This window comes from Microtus oregoni, unplaced genomic scaffold (genome assembly GCF_018167655.1).
Source record: "Microtus oregoni isolate MIOR12 unplaced genomic scaffold, Mior012 000003F_ref0000135, whole genome shotgun sequence".
Taxonomy (NCBI): domain Eukaryota; kingdom Metazoa; phylum Chordata; class Mammalia; order Rodentia; family Cricetidae; genus Microtus; species Microtus oregoni.
Genome location: NW_024543062.1, coordinates 29,817,240 through 29,837,563, shown reverse-complemented (window position 1 = coordinate 29,837,563; position 20,324 = coordinate 29,817,240). Strand labels below are relative to the sequence as shown.

At 53.0% G+C, this 20,324-nt stretch overlaps 1 protein-coding gene across 1 annotated transcript; it reads left to right on the top strand.

The window, feature by feature from the left end:
- Nucleotides 1-1,324: 1,324 nt before the first annotated feature.
- Nucleotides 1,325-20,179, top strand: Plbd2 (phospholipase B domain containing 2). Its single transcript, XM_041649140.1, has 12 exons — nt 1,325-1,621; nt 6,655-6,748; nt 11,379-11,537; nt 12,848-12,948; nt 13,112-13,326; nt 15,068-15,165; nt 17,406-17,566; nt 17,766-17,861; nt 17,994-18,065; nt 18,675-18,827; nt 19,323-19,485; nt 19,639-20,179. Exons 1-12 carry the CDS (start codon nt 1,347-1,349, stop codon nt 19,804-19,806), a joined length of 1,755 nt encoding a protein of 584 aa, XP_041505074.1. The 5' UTR covers nt 1,325-1,346; the 3' UTR covers nt 19,807-20,179.
- Nucleotides 20,180-20,324: the final 145 nt, after the last annotated feature.

Here is a 20,324-nt window from a genome sequence, read left to right as displayed (position 1 = left end):
ATCCTGTGGGACATTCTAGAAACATGCACCAGCGTAGGGGTAGAGGGACATATTGAGTTCTTTTTTGGTAGGGGAACAAGGTCTCACACTGCAGTCCAGGCTGTTCTGGAACTCTTGGTAGTCCTCCTGCCTCAGCGCTCCCGAGTGCTAGAATTATAGGTGTGAGTCACTTTCTTCGGGTGAACCCATGGAATTTATCCCCAGTTGTCCAGAGGCACAGGTGGCCAGTGGCTTGTACTGCCCATCTGGAGTGGGGACAGCTTATGTGCTCGAGCCCTTGGCTTCTGGGGTCTGGTGCTTGCTGCAGGTTGAGGGTCTGAAGGGACCTGCATTGCTAATTGCTACCCTCTTTCGTGTTATTTTTGAGACAGGATCTCGCTTTCTGTACCAGGCTGGTATTGAAATCTTTGAGACTACACTTGACTTTTAAAAAAATCATTTATTTTGAGATGGGGTCTCAAACTGTATCCCAAGCTAGTCTGGAATTAACTCTGTAGCTCAGGCTAGCCTGGGTGACATGAGACAATTTCATTCATAGACAGACAGACAGACAGCAAAAGAAATTTGGGGCTGGGAGATGGTTTCACAATTCTTGATGCTCTTGGCAGCTTGAGCTTGGGTCTCAGCACCCACATCAGGCAGCTCACAACTGAGAAAGCAACACTCTATTCTGGCTTCCACGGGCACCTGCCGTCCTTCCCCTCACCGCCCCCTTCATCCCCGCCCTCTAATCCCCCCCCCCCATCGAGGCTGGAGAGGTGGCTCAGTGGTTAGAGCGCTTGCACTTGTTAATCTTACAGAGGACCTGGATTCCCAGAGCCCATCTTGTGGCTCAGAAGGATCATAATGCTAATTCCAAGGGATCCAAAGACTTCTGACATTCGAGGGCACGGGGCGCTCACATGCCGCACATACATACATTAGGCAAACCAAATACACATAAACTAAAATAAATAAATGTAAAAATAGTGAAAATTAAAAGAAGAGGAAGAGGAAGAAATATAATTTTTAAAAAATATGCGTCGGACGATGCTGGTGCATTTCTTTAATCCCAGCACTCAGGAGGCACGGACAAGTGGATCTCTGTGAGTTCTAGGACAGCCAGGGCTACACAGAGAAGCCCTGTCCCAAAACAAACAAACGAAGGAAGGAACGAAGGAACGAAAAGCAATCCTGGGAAGGATGCTAAGCAGGCTTTCAGGAGCGAGCGTGGACTCTTTAAGGCGTGCCCCGCTAGGGCCCCGCCCCTCCAGCCCACAGACCCCGCCTACTCCGGAAGTCCGCTCGGAAGCCCCGCCCTAGCCCCGCCCCGGGACGTCAATCACGTGGCCCGGCTGAGGTTCGCGATGGCGGCCCCCGTGGACTGGAGCCCCGGCAGCCGGGCGGGTCGGGCGCTGGCTCTGGCCTCGCTGGCCGCGTTGGCTGGGCTGTGGCTGGGCGGCCCAGCGGGAGCCCTCCCTACGCCGGGGCCCGGATGGCAGCGCACAAACCCCGACCCGCCCGTTTCCCGCATCCGCTCGCTGCTGCTGGACGCCGCGTCAGGTCAGCTGCGCCTGGTGGACGGCCTCCATCCCTCCGCGGTGGCCTGGGCCAACCTCACCAACGCCATCCGCGAGACCGGGTAAGGGTTGGCCGTCCCCGCAGCCGCCATGGGCCTGGCAGGTAACAGGACTCGGGGTTGCAGACCTCGGGAGTCCACAGCTGGGTCAGGCCCAGGGTTAATGGGTGATCCATTAACTTTCTTTCCCCAACCACCGGGATCCTTCCTGAGGGACCGGGCGACCAGCTCTCTGACTGCATGGGCAGACTGGCCTAGAACTCACTGTGTAGGCTAGGCCGGCCTGCAGCTCACAGACTCCCACCTGAAGCGTGCGCCACCACGCCAGGCTCTCCAGTGATTTTGACAGCTATCCAGGAGGCCAGACCCTTGCTCCCCTCCAGAGTCAGGGCTCCAGGAATGAGCCAAGCTCCAGGCCAGAGGAATTGTTGAGGGTCCCTAAACACAAGCACAGACAGTATCCTTGTTGCTGCTCCTGCCCATCCTGGGACAAGTTCATGGCCTGATGCTACAGAGCTAAGTGCTCATCAGTATGATCAGTGTCACACTTGGAACACAGGATGGCCCTGCAACCTCTTGTCTCTCACTAGCTCCTCTGCCAGTCTGGGTTCCCATGTCACCATTGTAAACTCAGAACTTCAAGATGGGCTCTTGTGGCAGGTTCTGCACCAGGAATAATGACTTGTGCTCGGTCAGGATAAGCTCACCTTATCCTGGTGTGTGGTCTCAAGGACCCAGTGCCAGTCAAGATTCGGGCAGAGATACACACACACACACACACACACACACACACACACACACACACACGAGATGAACAAGTCCCACCGGAAGCCAGAGCCAGCAATCTGTTGGAAACCAGATTCAGACTATGCTGGGAGAGCATCCGGAATCCGCATATCTCCTCACCAAGGTCTCGATTTATTCATGCTCAGAAGACATAGCCTCCTGCAGCATTGGCTTCTACAGGCTTTGGGAACACAAGATGCTAAAGACACCTCCGGTGTTGGTGGTCCTTGGAAGGTCGCTGCAGAGGTAACAGCTGGGTGTGGCCAATGTAGGAAGACTTCCGGGGCGAGAAGGCTGCTGGCTCTTTGAAGGAAATCACAGCTCTGGCTGGCATCAGGGGTACCCATTATCTGCTGATTGATGCATTTTTGTTCTGGTCTAGCAGAACCAAGAGGGCATGACGAACCCCTACTTGGATGCAGAGGTACAAGAGCGTGAGGACTGTGTGGGGAGGGGGTTCTGGACTCGGGAGGACATCTGAGTGGACTGAGAATGCTTCTAGCTATGGCACTCAGGATAGTGGGGAGGGTCTTCCTTGATTGTGTTAGCAATTTCTTCCAGCCTCGGATCCACTGCTGTGTGACCCAGGGCAAGTGGCTCCCCTTCTCTGAGCTCTTTCCTGAAATGGGGCCGAGGGGGTCCCAAAGTCTCATTGGGATTTAGAAATCTCTGCTGTTGATTGAAGGAGGAATGAAGCAGGGAAAGGAATAAGAGTCCTTTGGTCGTTTTATGATTGGGGAAACCGAGGCCTCTCATCATGCTGGCATCTTTTCTGCCTTCTACCTCCTCTCCTATATCACATGTCCCTTCACTCTGAGATTCCAGCAGTGCAGGGAGTTCATAGTGGGGGACCCCAATTTGTAGGCAGGGAAACAGAGCGTTGGAGACAGCTTCTTGAGTACTTGGGTCAAATGGAAGACATCTGGCCTGCCCTGGTCCCCTGGTCCATGGGAGCTCCAACCTGGGGGTGCCTGTCTCACTCTTTTGGAGGGAAGAGGTCAGGAGCTAGACTCTCCTAGAATTAGAGCCCACCCTCTTTCTGGAGGCTTCACCGCTGCCGATTCTTGGATTGTTGGAGGGTAAATTCCCTTCCCCCTTTCTCCTTCTCCTTCCTTTCTGCAGTTTGACTTTTAATTGTTTTATGTCATTTATTTATTTATGGGCAGGAGGTGGGAGGGGCACATGTACTGTGATGTATGTGGAGGGAAGAGGACAACTCACAGGCCCCAGGGATCGAACTCAGGTCGTTAGACTTGGTGGAAAGCACCTTTACCTACTGAGCCATCTTGAGACTTTGAACTAATGCCGTGAGATGGTTAGGATTTGGTGTGTGGTGGATGGAGATGCCCTATTGCGGAGCTTGTGCCAGCGGGCTGTGGCCTCCGCCCTGGGGAAGTCAGGCCCCTCACCCCTTTTCCCTTTGCAACTGGATTCCACCTCTCAGAAGGCTATCTACCATTCTGCTTGGAACCAGTCACCAGAGGAGGGCAGCTTAGGAAAGCAGGGAGCATCCTGACTCTGCTGCAGCTGGGGAAGTGGGTCAGTAAGGGGAGCCATTGGAGACGGCTGGCTGGAGGGAAGCCTGCTGTGTAGCTAAAGGTCCTGTCTGTTGGCGATGGGAGACCTTTGAAACCCCTGCCCACCTCAGCAGTGGCCTAGCTTTTAAAAACATGCTACTGCTTGCTCTTCCTCCTCTTTTTCCTCTCTCTCTCTCCCCTTCTGGAACTGTGGGCATTGAACCCAGGGGTGTGTGCATGCTGAGCACACTCTATGACGGAACTGACCCCTTCAGGCCCTTTTATTTTTAAAATTTGAGACAGATCTTGTTATGAGTCTAGGGTGGGTTACATGGAAAGATTCTGTCTTTAAAAACTCCATGAATAATTTTTAGAAGTGTGTGTGTGTGTGTGTGTGTGTGTGTGTGTGTGTTCACATGTGTGCAGGTGTCTGCAAAAGCCAGAAAGTAGGCATTAGCTCCCTTGGAATTGGGGTTATAGGTAGTTGTGAGCCACCATGTGGGTCCTCTGGAAGGGCAGCCAGTGCTCTTAACTGCTGAGCCGCCCTCTAGCTTCCTCCTGCTAAGTCATTTGTTGTTTGTTGTAAGAGTGGGAAAGTTTGTGTGAGAAAGTCCAGGCTGTCCTCAAGGTCCTACTGGGCTGTGGTCTATTCCCATGTCTCCCCTGGGCTGCTGCTGTTTGTGTGTTTGTCTTCGTGTCTGTACACCATGTGTATGCAGTGCCTGAGGAGCCAGAAGGCATCGGATCCCCTGAAACTGGAATTACAGACAGTGGTCAGCAAGAGCGGGGACACTGGGAACCAAACCTGGTCCTCTGCAAGAGCACCAAGTGCTCCTCACTGGTGGGCTGTCTTTCTAGCTCCATCTTGGGCTTTTGTTGGTGTTGTTGTTGTTGTGTGTGTGCGCGCGCATGCGTGTGGAGCATAGACCAGAGGTCTACCTCAGGTGTTGTTCCTCAGGTGTTGGCCACCATGTCTTCTGAGGTAGCCCCTACTGGATAGGGGCTCACTGATTAGGTGGAATTATCTGACCAAAGAGCCCCAAATATTTGCCTGTGTTCTCCCTTTCTTCAGTGCTGGAATTATAAACAAACATGTCACTGATTGAACTGTCTTTCCAACACACACCCCTCTTTCCTCCCTCCGTCCCTTCGTCTCTCCCTCCCTCCCTCCATCTCTCCCTCTCTTCCTCCCTTCCTTCCTTTAGAAAGGGTCTCATGTAGCTCAGACTTCAGACTGTTCTAGATGACTTTAACTTGTTATCCTCCTGCCTCCACCTCCTGGGTTATAGTCATGTGACCAGTAGTCATGTGACCAGATGCCCAGTCTACAAAGGGGTGGGGACAGAACCCAGGGCTTGGTGCATGCTAGATGAGCACTCTACCAATTGAGCTGCACCCCAACTCAATGGAGTTCTTTTAAAAACATTTATTAATATTTGTTTATTCGTGTGTGCATGCCTATGTGAGTTTATGTGCTATGTGCATGCAGGTGTCTGCAGAGGCCTGGGAGGAGTTGTATCTCCTGGAACTAGACTCCCAGGCTCTTGTGATCCTGCCTAATGTGGTTTTTGGGAACTGATCGTGGGTCCTCTGCAAGTGTTCATAATTGTTGAGTGATCTCTTCAGCCTCTGGGAGAAATATTTTAATGACAATTCTATTAAGAAAATGAGAACAAGGGTTGAGGTGATAATTTATAGCACTCCCATCTGGGGAAGTGGAGCTTTGTGGACATCAAGGTCTCCGTGAGTAAATAGAGACGGTAGCCTGACTCGACAGAAGTCTTGTTCCATGCTTGGAGGCCACTGACCCTGCAAGTATATCAGTCAGCACTGGACAACAGTGCTTCATAACAAATGGTCCAGGGCTGCTGGCTCATGGAGCTAAGCTGTGGGGCCTTTGTATGTTCTGCAGGCCTCGGGTCTGCAGACCTTCCATTCCTGGGACCTGTGGACTGGCTGCGATGTCCTTCCATGACAGCGGCAGAGGCACAGGAGGGCAGTGGGGAGTCAGAGGCCTCTTGATCTCCTTAACAGCTCTAAGTTCTTCTCTTGCCTCACTGGGCAAAGCAAGCGATGTGTGTGACCCAGCACAGGTGGATGTGTGGGCGGAGCGTGTGGCTGTGGGTGGAGACATTGCAGAGCCTCACAGTAAAGAGCGAGGACACAAGGCTTACATCACGTGATGGCAAACTCTGGACTCAGTCTTCTCTTCCTCCATGTGATGAGACCACTAGCAGTGCCTGCCTGGAAGGACTGTGAAATTGCCACTGGACAAACGTGGTGGGGTTGCTAGATAGTGACAGCTTAGGAAGTGCCGGCCAGCACGACTGGGGACATCAATTGGCATAGGCGGGCAGAGGAGGCAGGTTTAGTCTGTGGAATCCATCCTATGACCCAGTACTTCCTGTCTTGGGTATATAGCCCAGTGGGCATGCGGGTGCAGGCAGGCTGGCCGGCCGACATCTGTGTGGGCCACTGCTACTCACTAGGCCGTTTTCATGGTCTAAAGCTAGAGGCTGGGCAGGCATGGTGTCATACACCTGTGGTCTCAGGAAGCTGAGGCAGGAGGATTGGCGTTCCAGGCCAGCCTGGGCTACATAGTGAGACCCTGTCTGAAAAACAGACAGAACAGAAATGGAGCTGGAGCCCTTGCCGGCACATAAGGTCCTGGATTCCATCTGTGGCATAAGGAATGGAAAGCCAGACCCCAGAGTGCCTGCAGCCATGGGTCTAGCGGTGAAGGTTGGCTTTGCAGGGCCCTGCTGTTGACTGAATGTCCTCCCTCTCCCCCAGGTGGGCCCATCTGGACCTGGGCACAAATGGAAGCTACAATGACAGCCTGCAGGCCTATGCAGCTGGTGTGGTGGAGGCCTCTGTGTCCGAGGAGGTAAGGTCTTGTGGGGAGCCTGGGGTCCTACCTGCCTGCCCCAGCCAAGCCAGAACATCCTCAGGGCCTTCAGTGGGGTTGATGCTTGTGCTGAATGGGTCCCCTCCTCCTGCCCTCCATGTAGGTGGGGAGAAAAAGCTTGTGCTTCAAAATAGCACATGAAGCTGGACATGGTGGGACACACTTGTTACTGCGTGAGTTGGGAGGCTGAAGCAGAAGGATTGATGAGTTTGAGGGTAGCCTGGGCTAGAGACAAAGAAACAAAAACCCCTAGGCCATTACTCATACCTGTCGTCCCAGCAGTTAGGGGAGGGAGGGACAAAGATCGGGAGTTCAGGAACAGTCTTGACCATACCCCAAAAAGGGGAGGGTAGGAAGAAAGTGCAATCTAGTGGTTTTGGGTACACCTCTCAGGTTGTGCGGTTGGACCACTGTCCAGTTCTAGAGTGTATCCATCACCCAGGAGGAACCTATCAGGCTAACACTCCAAATATCTCACAGAGGTGCAGTCATACAGCGGGAGATGCCGACCTCCTCCTGGCTTTGTTTGATTTGAGATAGAGCTCACATGGCCCTGGCTGGCTGCCAACTTGGTGTGTAGCCAAGGATGTCCCTGATTTTCCTTAGTGCTGGGGTTACAGTAGTGTGTCACCACCCGATTTATACAGCGCTGGGATGGAACCCAGGGTTTATTGTGCGTGCTGGGAAGTGCGAGCCTTCTTATGACCATCACTAGGCATAATGTTTTTTGTTCCTTTTGTGTTTGTATATCCTCAGAAAATGGTTTTTCGTTAAGGTACAAAATAATGGGTTTCTTTTTTTTTTTTAATATTTATTTATTTATTATGTATACAATATTCTGCATGTATGCCTGAAGGCCAGAAGAGGGCGCCAGACCTCTTTACAGATGGTTGTGAGCCACCATGTGGTTGCTGGGAATTGAACTCAGGACCTTTGGAAGAGCAGGCAATGCTTTTAACCATTGAGCCATCTCTCCAGCCCAATAATGGGTTTCTTGATGACATTAAAATTGATGGTGTGCATGTCTGTGTCTGTATGTGTGGGTGGGTGCACACACATCAGGATACATGCGTAGAGGTCAGAGGACAACCTTCTGGAGTCTGTTTTCTTTTCGTTATGTGAGTTTTAGGGACTGAATTCAGGTCATCAGGCTTGGTGGCAAGCTCCTTTACCTGCCAAGTCATCTCAGTGGCCCCAGTATGACATTTTTATACATACATGTTTTTGTACTTCACCTATGTCCCCTGCTGCATTCCTGAACTACACACCTCCAAGTGGCCCCTTTCTCTCTCGCCTAAAGTGTCCACGATTCCCCTCTCCTTCATGTCTTCTCCCCCTTTGGTATTTTTTGAAAGATTTATTTACTTACTTTTTTTATTTATTTATTGGATTTTTGCCACAGGGTTTCTCTGTGTTGCCCTGACTATCCTGGAACTCACTCTGTAGATCAGGCTGATCTCGAACTCACAGAGATGTGCCTGCCTCTGCAGAGCCTCCTGAGTGCTGGGGTTAAATCATGGACTACCACCACTTGGCTAAAGACTTATTTTTGTTTATATTGGTGTGCGTGTAAGAGCATGTGTGTATCCAAGGTATCCTTGGAAATATCCAAGGAATTGTGTGGGTATCCAAGGAGACTGAAGAGTGTCGGCTCCTGGAGCTGGAGTTACAGTGGTGTAGAGAACTGAACTCTGGCCCCCTGCAAGAGAAGCAAGTGTCATGGAGCCATCTCTCTAGCCCCCTTTTAAGGTTTTTAGAGACAGGCTCTTACTGTGTGATCTAGGCTGACTTCTAACTTGAGATCCTCCTGCCTCAGTCTCCTGCGTGCGGGGATTACAGGGTGTGCCTCCCCCCCCCCCCCCCCCCCCGCCCTCTTTCTGATACTGGAGATTGAACCAGGACGCCTAGGAACTCATGCATGTTGAGAAAGCCGCTCCTGCTGATCTCAGGCTTCTTTGCACTCTTTGGTTAGTCTTACCCGTTTGCCTAGTCTAACCTTGATCTCCCTCTGTAGTCCAGGCTGGCCTTGAACTCGGGATACTCCTGCTTCAGCTCCTGGAGCACTGACACACTTCACTTGGCCTGGCTCCTACTTTTTTTTTTTTTTTTTTTTTTTTTTTTTAAATTTTCGAGGCAGGGTTTCTCTGTAGCTTTTGGTTCCTGTCCTGGAACTAGCTCTTGTAGACCAGGCTGGCCTCAAACTCACAGAGATCCGCCTGCCTCTGCCTCCCAAGTGCTGGGATTAAAGGCGTGCGCCACCACCGCCCGGCTCTGGTTCCTACTTTTGTTAAACTAGCTTTCCTGTCTGCGTCAAGTCCCCAGACAGCATAGTCTCTTGCTTACCTGGTCTGGAACTGTAGGGATGGCAGTCACTGTCAGGGGCCCCAGCCATCAGAAGCTGTAGGTAACAGCTCTTCCCACACTGGCTGGGTGGTAAGTGGATACCCACTTTGGGAGATTACTGGGCATCAATTTATAGAGTAAAATCCACTCAGGGTCCACTGGCCACTATTTGAGTGTATATCCAGTTGGTGACTCAGGGACATGGAAGGGGTGTTCAGGAGCTGAAGGCATTGTCCTGGTGGAGCTTGATGGAGCAGTGACAGCAAGGGACTGGATAATGTGAGCTGTGCTTTGGGGGGTCAGGGAACCACAGAAGCAGCCTCTGTGGGATTCTTCATAAGCTTAACCTCCATCCAGGCTTCCCAGGAGCCTTTGCTTCTAGGAAGATGGTGAGATGCAATTCCTTCTCCTAAGGAACACACAACCTACTGGGGACATTGAGACAAGGCCGTGGTGGCTCTTGTGCCAGGACCCTGAGGGACATGCTTGTGTCGTCTCACCGGGTCTGAGCTCTTGAGCTTGGCCTGGGTGTCTACACTGGGAGAGGTGATGAGACTTGGGTCCTGACATGTGCTTCCTTAAGGTGAAATAGCCATTCAAGCTGAGAAGCAGCATTTGAACCCAGTTCTGTCTGGCCCAAGTCTCTGTCTAGTTCCTAGCTGAGCCCAGCCTGACCCTCAGGTAGGGCAGCCAATGGGCCTTGCTCTAGAGGCTCTGGAAGGTAGAAGGAGACAGGGAGCATTATTAGGGCCTGGGGCTAAACAGGATATGGCATGCCACTATGTTGAGGGGGGGTTCATGGTAGAGAGGCTTCCTAGTACGGTGGTGTGTGGTTGGAAGTTATCTTCAGCGGTTGCTTGGAGAGTGTGGGGCTTTGGGACTTTGCAAAAGCACATCTTGACATTGACTCATTGTCTTGGTGTTTGGGGACACCAGTACTTGCCTGCCCATGCTTCAGTTTCCCCAGCTGTAAAGTGGATATATTGGTTTCACTTCACTGTGATGAAATACCCAAGGCGGTGAGCTCATAAAGGCAAGGGTTTATTTTGTTTGACTGATGTTCCAGCCCAAAGCTGGGTGGATCATTGCTTTGGGTCTCTGGTGGGATCTGGACACATACACATAGCAGGGCAAGATGTTCCCTTCATGAACCAGAAAGAAGAGAGCAGGGTCCCAGAGTCCCCTTCCAGGACAAGCCTCAAACCTTAGGCTCTCCTCCAAGCAGTGCGACCCAATGTACCATACAGCCTCTGGATGGCCAGCTCAAGCTGGACCACTGTGTGGGGATGACAACCACAGTGTCTAGCTCAGAGCACTGGAGGCTTCATCATATCCACCTGTTTGAGGCCGCTCACTAGCATAAGCCATAGACCAGCAGGCCTCTTCCCAGGGAGCATTGGCTGTATGCCCTGGTTATTCTGGGCTGGGTCAGGCTGACCTTGGTGGGCTCACTGGTATTGCTGTAGTAGCTGGGTGGCCTGGGATAACCTCATTCACATGTCCATCAGCTGGGGAACAGGTAGGCTGGCTGCAGTCTCTCTTCCAGCAGGCAAGCCCCAGCTGATGCACGCTGCACCTGGGCAGTGCTGACAGTCTGGCACACTTTTCTGGCCCAGTGAGTCAGCAGGGGGGCTTGTCTTGTTCTCTCTGTCCTCTGTGCTTGGAACAGAGCAGGGAACTGTTCAGAAACACATTTGTCAAGCCAGGAGTGCCTGGAGTAATCCTAGCAGGCCAGAGACAAAGAGTGTGAACCTGTCTAAAAATCCAAACAATGGCTGGGAATGTGGCTGCACTAGTAGACAGCTTGCCTAGCATGCACAGACTCCAGGTTCCGTCCCCAGCATTGTATATCCAGCCTTGGAAATGCACTTGGCAGGTAGAGGCAGGAAGATCAGGTGTTCAAGGCCAGCCTCATCTACATTAAACCCTACCTCCAAACAACCCAAACCAAACCAAACCTGTTGTCCGGTGGCCTTGCAGAACATTTGCTTGGCCTGCATGAGGCCCTGGGTCTAATCTCCAGTGCTGCAAACCCAACAGAAATGACCCAAGACCCTGTATTTGATCGTGGAGCGCATTGTTCAACCCAGGTCCCATCAACAGAGGAAGTGCAGTCTAGGGTAGGCCTTCCACATCACAGGCTCCAGAGGAGGGCGACTCAGAAATTTGGGCTTTGAAGGGGGCTGAGAGTCTCTGCACTCTGGTGGGGCGAGTCCTAGGGTCCTGCACAAAGAGAGCAGCAGCTGCCCTGCCCTCCTCCCCGCAGCTCATCTATATGCATTGGATGAACACGGTGGTCAACTACTGTGGCCCCTTCGAGTATGAAGTCGGCTACTGTGAGAAGCTCAAGAGTTTCCTGGAGACTAACCTGGAGTGGATGCAGAGGGAGATGGAGCTTAGCCAGGACTCTCCATACTGGCACCAGGTGGGCTGGGCTGCCCTGCTTGAGGGGAGATGGCTCTTTGGGTGTGCCTATGTCCTGTGCTAGTCCTCAGTGAGCTAGAAGTCCTTTCTGCTTTAATATCTATCAGCGTCTGCTGCCCTCCTTCTCCCATCTGTCTGCTTGATGCACCTCCAGCTGCCCATCCTGGCCCGGGTGCCTGGCCCTTTCTGCCTTCCTGCTGTCGAAGAACCTAGATGTAGCTAAGTGGTGGCTCGTGGCTCTCGCTGTCAGGGGGTGGTGGAAGGCTGGATAAAGCAAACACCATTTCAGAAAGGAAGGGAAGAGAAAAGGAAAGCATGCAGAGGAACCAGGCTTTGCCTTCCTTCCGGGGCGGAGCTCCGACTGCCTGGATGATGCTAAGGGCCAGGTTCTGGGTGGCTAGCTCCATGGGCTGCTGGCTAGGTCACAGAACATGTGACTTCTCTACAGACCCGAGGGTTTAGCTACATAGTGCAGGCAGTAGCCTCTGACTTCTCTACAGACCCGAGGGTTTAGCTACATAGTGCAGGCAGTAGCCTCTGGAGAACCCTGCCACCTGTTTGCACATCCTCCAGGGCTGACACTTCCTACCCATAGTTCTCTTTGACAACCCGTTTATGACCCTGCTTCAGGCTCTCTTCCTCCACACACCACTCATCTACCCCTTCTTCCGTAGGTCTGCTTACTCACCATCCACCCTCCAGATCACCCAGTGCCCCTTCTGTCCCGTCTATCTGCTTACTAAGGTATCCATTCTTTCAGCAGTGCATCTGCTTAGACACCCACACATGTACATACCGACCCATTTATCCTCCAAGCCATCCATCAACCTTCCTGTTGATCCTTCTACCCTTCCTCTGTCTGTTCATCTGTCTATTCCTATCCTGTATGGCCATCTATCTTGTCTGTACTTAAGTTCCTGGTACTTGCCCAGCACCAGCCAAGACCCAGTGAGGGCCACAGTAATGCCTCTAGTTACAGGTGCTGAGGCAGAACTGACAGTGGGTGAAGGCAACCTTAGGGCGGATGCCAGGGTCAGCCACACAGCCAGTGTCCAAGACTATGGAGATGTTTGGCAGGGCATCTGGCCAAACTAGAAGGATTTGTGGAGGAGATGGCTTTTGATCTGGATTCTTAAGTGAGGAGGGCTTGGGGTCAGCATGAAGATTCTTCATACAGTTGAGTTATTGAAAGCAGGAGAGGGCTCAGGGCTGGCAGGAGCCTGTGGAGCACCCCTAGACCAGGTCAGAGCCCCTGAAGTGGTGTAGGAGGGGTGAACTGGGGGCCTTATCCTCCCTCTGTTCTTCCTCTAGGTGCGGCTGACCCTCCTGCAGCTGAAAGGCCTGGAGGACAGCTACGAAGGCCGTTTGACCTTCCCAACTGGGAGGTTCACCATCAAACCCTTGGGGTTCCTGTAAGTGACCCCCCAGCCTGCACAGGGTGGGTAAGGAGTCATCCCAGTTCTGTGCCAGCTTTGCCATTTCCTGCCCCTAGAACACAGTGGGTCTGCTGACCCCTAAAGCCTTATGTGATGTGGGTGCAGAGTGGCTGCTGACCCTCCCATCCTGCCTCCTCAGCCTGCTGCAGATTGCTGGAGACCTGGAAGACCTAGAGCCAGCACTGAATAAGACCAGCACCAAGCTTTCCCTGGGCTCTGGCTCCTGCTCCGCTCTCATCAAGCTGCTGCCAGGTGCACGTGACCTCCTGGTGGCACATAACACATGGAACTCCTACCAGAACATGCTACGCATCATCAAGAAGTACCGGCTGCAGTTCCGGGAGGGGCCGCAAGGTGGGAGGAAGGAACAACCTTGCAGGAGGGTGGTGCACAGGGGCAGGAATTCTTTTTTATTTTTATTTTTTTAAGATAGATTTATTTTATGTATGTGAGTACTCTGTCTGCATGTGCATCTTTATGCCAGAAGAGGGCATTAGATCTCACTGTAGATGGTTATAAGCCACCATGTGGTTGCTGGGAATCAAACTCAGGTCCTTTGGAAGAGCAGCCAGTGCTCTTAAACTGCTGAGCCATCTCTCCAGCTCCATTCTAGGAATTCTTATTTGGCAAGCAGAGTATCAGCTGGCATGCCTTTAATCCCAGCACTTGGGAGGTAGAGGCAGGCGGATCTCTGTGAGTTCAAGGCCAGCCTGGTCTACAAGAGCTAGTTCCAGGACAGGAACCAAAAGCTATGGAGAAACCCTGTCTCGAAAAATCCAAAAAAAAAAAAAAAAAAAAAGATCTATCAGCTGGCTCCAAGGTTACTAACGAACCATCCACCTGCCTGCCTGCGCCTTACTCTTCTACCTTCTCCTGGCTCTATCTGGGGTATTGAAACCTGGGCCTATTGCTGAGCAAGGGCTGTACCATTCAGCTCCATGTTCCAGCTGGCCCTGAGCTCACTCTAGTAGGTGCCCACCATAGACAGTCACCCAGAGGGGCAGGCAAAGCAATGGCAATGGAGAGAAGCTGGTTGCACACAGTGGGGCAACACTGAGATAGCAGTCCTGCCTCAGCCTCCCTTGTCCTGGGACGACAGGCACTCACCATCATGTTTTCTGGCGTTTTTAACGCTTTAAAAAAAACCTGCTTAAGGCACCGGGTGGTGGTGGGCATGCTTTATATCCTAGCACTCAGGAGGCAGAGGCAGGTGGATCTCTGAGTTTGAGGCCAGTCTGGACTGCAAGAGCAAGTTCCAGGACAGCAGGACAGGCTCCAAAGCTACAGAGAAACCCTGTCTCGAAAAACCAAGCCAAACCAAAACAAAAAAGCTGCTTAATGGCTGGGGATATTTTTCCATGCAGAACAAGTCCCCTAAAACAGTACCACCAATATGTGGAAGTTATGTCCTGGAACTAGCTCTTGTAGACCAGGCTGGCCTCGAACTCATAGAGATCCACCTGCCTCTGCCTCCCGAGTGCTGGGATTAAAAGCGTGCGCCGCCACCACCCGGCTTCCATCTACATTTTAAAATGAATTTATTTACTCCTTTTAAAAACTGATTCACCAGTGTTTAAGGGAAATCTGTTTCCAGCTACAGGGAGGAGCAGCTGCTGAGCATCTTGCTGTTCATCCTATTCCAAGTGTGTTGTGGAAGCAGTAGAGACAGCCAGTGGGGCTCTTCCCCTTCTGCTGCTGCTTCTCCTTCTACCGTCCTTCTTCCTTCCCCCTCCTCCCTTCCTCTGTCTCCTCCTCCTCTTCCTCTTCTTCATCCTCTTCCCTATTGTCCTTCTTCCTCACCCCCCTACTTCCTTTTTGAATTAGAGTCTCATAACTCTGACTGACCTGGAACTCACTGTGTAGTCCAAGTGGCTTTCAACTTAGAGCGGTCCTCCTGCCTCAGCCTCCTGGTGTTGGCATCCAGGCAGGTGCCACCACATATTTTATATGAAGGACCTCATCTGCTATAACAGTGACTGACGGGGTGAGAGTGGCCCCCTGAGGACCACTTGTTCCTCACTTGAGACTCTAGACTTGTGGGTTGGGGTATGGGGTCCCCACAAGGCCTGCCTGACCAGCTCACCCCCCCTCCCAGAGGAGTACCCCCTGATTGCTGGCAACACCGTGGTCTTTTCGTCTTACCCGGGCACCATCTTTTCCGGTGATGACTTCTACATCCTGGGCAGTGGGCTGGTAAGTGGCCGGGTCACATGCTTGCAGAGAGGCTCTGGGGGTACAGTGAAGGATGAGGCGTGCAGAGCCTCTGAGCTGCTGGTCTTGGGGACTTCTGCAAGGCCCTTGAGTGCAGTGACCTTGGTTTGGTTTGTTTTTCTGTGTTCGGCATAAACACCTCCTTTCTGCCAGTGACCTTGCTCTGCTGCCTTCCCCTCTCCCCACCCCCTAACCTGGCCACTTTCTGAGAGCTGCTGTTCCGCAGTGCCTTGCTTCCCTGCTCTCTGGCTGGCATCCAGGCCCCTTTAGAAATCTGTTCCTGGCGCTCGAGATCGCAGACTGATGCTGCCAGGAGACGGACTTTGATGCAGAAAGTGCTTCGGTGCAGTGGATGCTGGGGCAAAGCAGACGTAGTGGGGTTCATGTCTCTTTATCTTTGCTGTTGCTTTTCCCTAGTGTGGGAGAGACTTGTGGGCTGGGGTGAGGTGGGGTGGGGATGGAGACACGGGAGCCTCAGGCCAACAAACTTCCCCTGCCTGTCCCCAGAGGATCGTGTGTGTGTGTGTGTGTGTGTGTGTGTGTGTGTGTGTGTGTGAGAGAGAGAGAGAGAGAGAGACTGTCTGTCTGTCTGTGTCTGTCTGCACATGTGTGGTGGAACCTTGGGCCTCTTCACTGGGCCAGCATACGAGGCCATCCACCCCTTTGACAGTGTAGGATGCTAGGGACCTTCTCAGACTTCTGTTTTTGTTTTATGTTTTGTTTTTTAAATGTATTTAATGTGTATGTATTTGGTTTGGTTTTTTTCGAGGCAGGGTTTCTCTGTGTAACAGTCCTATCCTGTCCTGGAACTCACAGAGATCCACCTGTCTCTTCCTCCCGAGTGCTGGGATTAAAGGCATGTGCCACCACTGCCTGGCTATTTTTTATTTTTGTGTTTTTGTGTGTTTGCTCTATTTATTTATTCAGGTTATTAAGGCAGTGTGTCACTTTGTAGCTCAGACTGTTCTGGAGTGCAGCTCATAGCCCAGTCTACTCGGGAGACTGAGGTTGTGTGCCCAGGCCAGGCCCAGCTTAGATGTCATCTTCATTTGTCTTCTCTTTTATTTCTTATTCTGGTTTTCTGGGGCAGGGTCTCATGTAGCCCAGGCTGGCCTCCACTTCCCTAGGACAGGGGTTAAGATAGGCCCCAAGCTCACTATGTAGCGAGGTTTCCTCGAGCTCCTGTCTTCCTGCCTCCACCTCCCTAGGACTGGGGTTAAGACAGGTATGCAGCACTGTGCCCATCTCCAATGTCCTCTGTAGAACACTCGCTTATGCTCATACCTGGACTCCTGGCACTCGAGAGGCCGAGGCAGCAAAATCACCAAGAGTTTGGAGTCAGCTTGGGCTACAGTGTGACACTGCAGATGCCCCCAAAGTAGACAAAACCCTAACCCTAAAGTACTGTCCTCTGTGGGTCCTGCCATTTGTTGCCTCTTTTTAGCCTCCTCATATAAAGAAAAACTCAGACCAGCATCCTTGGGGGCACAGGGGACTAAACTCTGACTTCAGGCTGGGGGGCTGATCACCAACCATGACCAGCTGGCGGGCTTGTCTTTTAGTTTCTCTGGGTCTTGCATACCTGTCTTCTAGAGGAGGGTAGCAAGAGCTGACCGGGACTCAACTGTGAGATTCTCCCACAGCAGGGCCACCCACCAGCTGCCAGGATGTCGCTGTTTGAAAGTCAGGATTCCCAGGCTCCGCTTGACTGTTACGAGTTCTGTTGTTTGGTCTAAGACAGGGTTTACTCTGAGGACTCGGCTTGCCTGGAGCTCACCATAGACCAGGCTCACCTTGAACTTGTGGCAAACTTCCTGCCTCTGGCTCCTGAGTTCTGGGTTATAGGCATGTACCACAACACCTGGCTGGTTCTGCATTGGTTTTAACAATGATGTTAAGTAGAAGAGGGCATGTTTATGTAGACACATGAGGGCCCCAGGGGGCCATGAGGTGAGAGGTTTCATAGGCCTTGTGACACCAGACAGAGCAAGGTGGGCTGGGTTCTTGGCAAGGTCTCTGACAGCGGTGTCAGGTGAGTGGCCTCAAACCACCAGCTCTGTCTGTTGAGCTGAGTCTCCCCAAACCAAGTACTTTTCCAAGGAATCCAAGAGGGGTGTTCACTAAAGCAAGTTAGGGTTGTAAGGAAAGCACAAACATTGACTTCTGAGCCAGGACAGGATGGGGTTGCCCTGTGGATCTGCAGCCCACCTTGTCTCTCACAGGTCACCCTGGAGACCACCATCGGCAACAAGAATTCAGCCCTGTGGAAGTACGTGCAACCCCAGGGCTGCGTGCTGGAGTGGATCCGAAACATCGTGGCCAATCGCCTGGCCGTGGATGGGGCCACCTGGGCAGAAGTCTTCAAGCGATTCAACAGTGGCACGTGCGTGTGTTTCTGGCCCCATACCCCTACTTGGAGACCATCGGGGCTCTGGGGCCTTCTGCCCAGCCCCTTCTTGCAAATGCTTACTGGGGCAACCCAAGCCCTTTTTTTGTTTTCTATTTGGGTAAACTGGGGCTCAAGAATGAAAGAATTTTCTTCTATCCTCTCCTGTAAGCCATTCCTTCCTTGTGCCTGGCAGGTATAATAACCAGTGGATGATTGTGGACTACAAGGCATTCATCCCCGACGGGCCCAGCCCTGGAAACCGGGTGCTTACCATCCTAGAACAGATCCCGTGAGTCCTGGGGGCAGAGGGAGGAGGGTCCCTGACGGGTGCAGGTGGGAGGCTCAGGACACAGCACAGCTCCTGCTCAGGGCCCTCGGAGCTTGTCCCCTCACTTGCTTTGTCCCTCTCTCTGGGTCTCAGGGGCATGGTGGTGGTGGCCGACAAGACCGCGGAGCTCTACAAGATGACCTACTGGGCTAGCTACAACATCCCGTATGTCCTTCCTTTTTCCACCCCTACCCCCATCTGTCCTCCCTGAGGCAGGCTCCTTCCCCAGGTGGCATCTTAAACACACAGAGCAATGAGACCTGCCCCAGCCCCTCTCCTGCTGTTAAAGTTCTACCTCATATGTGACCTCCAGTTCTGGTACTGCTGCAGGGTGTCTTTGGATGGACACACCTTGGGACTGGATATTGCCACGAATTCAGCTGAACCTACCCGCATCTCCTGAGAGATGGAGATGCCCATGCAGTACCCAGCCTGGGTCCCTAAATCCAGTCTTAGCCGGGCTCCTCTGAGCTGCCTTGCAGCCCGTGCTTTCTCAGGGTGTTAAGGTCCTGCCATTGGGTGCTTGTGACCATGATACCTGAGTGTAAGAGCCTGTTCTCGTTCTCATTCCATAGATGTGGAAACTGAGGCAGGAATCCTGGCTCATCCATAGCTCCTTGGTCAGAGAATTCTGAAATAGACCCCAGAGCCCAGGTTTATCCCCTACAGTACAAGAGGGCCTTGCTGCAACCTGACGTGGCCCTGACAGCAGCTGCACCGTGACAGTCAGTCATGGCCAGTGGGAGTCGTGGGTGACCACCCTTGTCCCAGCAGGTTCTTTGAGACTGTGTTCAACGCTAGTGGGCTGCAGGCCTTGGTGGCCGAGTATGGAGACTGGTTCTCCTACACTAAGAACCCTCGAGCCCAGATCTTCAGGAGGGACCAGTCATCCGTGAAGGACATGGGCTCCATGGTCCGGCTCATGAGGTGGGTCAACAGAGTCCTGGCTTGGTGCAGAGAGTCACGTGTGTGTCTGTGACAGTTAGTCTGCAGGTATGCCTGCTCCCCGCCCTCCTTGGGGAACCCCTTTCTCCTGGGAGGTGGAGATGCCTGCCCAGGACCCAGACTGGAGCTGAAGTGTGGCGAGGCAGCCTGAGTCCCCACACATGCTGTGGAGTAGACCAGGTGTCTGGTCTGCTTGGTGGAGGGGCCTGGAGAACCTCCCCTAAGAAGAGCCAAGTGACGAGCCTGGGGGATGACCCTTGGAGGTGTGAGGGTAGGCCACATCTGGTACTGGGGTGACCTGTGGAGGGGTAAGAGTGGGCCACATCTAGGACTGGGGTGACCCTTTGGAGGGGTAAGAGTGGGTCGTCTCTGGCCATACTGAGTCATGGCTGGTGCTGGGAGAAGCCTAGGAAGTTCAGGAAGGGGTCAGGGCCACCCTTTCTCCGGGCTTTTCGCATCCCTTCCATCTGCACACAGGTACAATGACTTCCTTCACGACCCGCTGTCACTGTGTGAAGCCTGCACTCCGAAGCCCAATGCGGAGAACGCCATCTCTGCCCGCTCTGATCTTAACCCTGCCAATGGCTCCTACCCGTTTCAGGCCCTGCACCAACGTGCCCATGGTGGCATCGATGTAAAGGTTCGCCACCCAAGCCAGCTACCACATTGCCTGGGGAAGGGTGGGTGGGACGGATGTAGGATCGGGTCAGACGGGTCAAGGTGAAGGGATACCTGCTTTGGGGTCAGCCTTAGAATGGTGCTCTGATTCAGTGGCCTGCTCTCTGACCTCCAGGTGACCAGCTTTTCCCTGGCTAAGCACATGAGCATGCTGGCAGCCAGTGGCCCCACGTGGGACCAGTTACCCCCTTTCCAGTGGAGTAGATCGCCGTTCCACAACGTGCTGCACATGGGCCAGCCCGATCTCTGGACATTCTCACCCATCCAGGTCCCATGGGACTGAGAATCTGCCTCCACCCAGTTGCCTTCACTCTGTGTGGCCACCCACCCTTTGGGGCTCTGGTCTGGATGGTCTCCTCTGCAGGGACACAGACCCAGTGGGCTCAGAGCTGATTCTCTGCCCCCTCACCGCTCTTGCTCTGTGCCTGTCACCAGTGGGCTGGGGCTTATGCTTGGCTGTGGGCCTGGTGGGATCCTGGGTGTCATTCTCCTACTGCTGGTCCCTCAGTGTCTGTGTGGGACTCCGATAGGGCTCATCGTTGCTGTCACTACTAGCCTGCGGGCCTATCACCTCAGGGAACAGTCCGTGTCCCCTCTGGGCAACTTTCCTGAGGTAGAAGCTTGAAAACAAAAACCAAAGTTTCTGGCTGCTGGTAGCTGGAGGGTCTTGTGTTCTTTCTGCAGGAGGGGTGCACCATCACCCTGTTCTCCTGCCCCACCCCCAGCCCGAGCTTGCCCCTGGCCTCCTGGTAGGTGTCCCTGGCTCTGTTCCGAGGGAGCCAAGCATGGGCTGTACTCCCA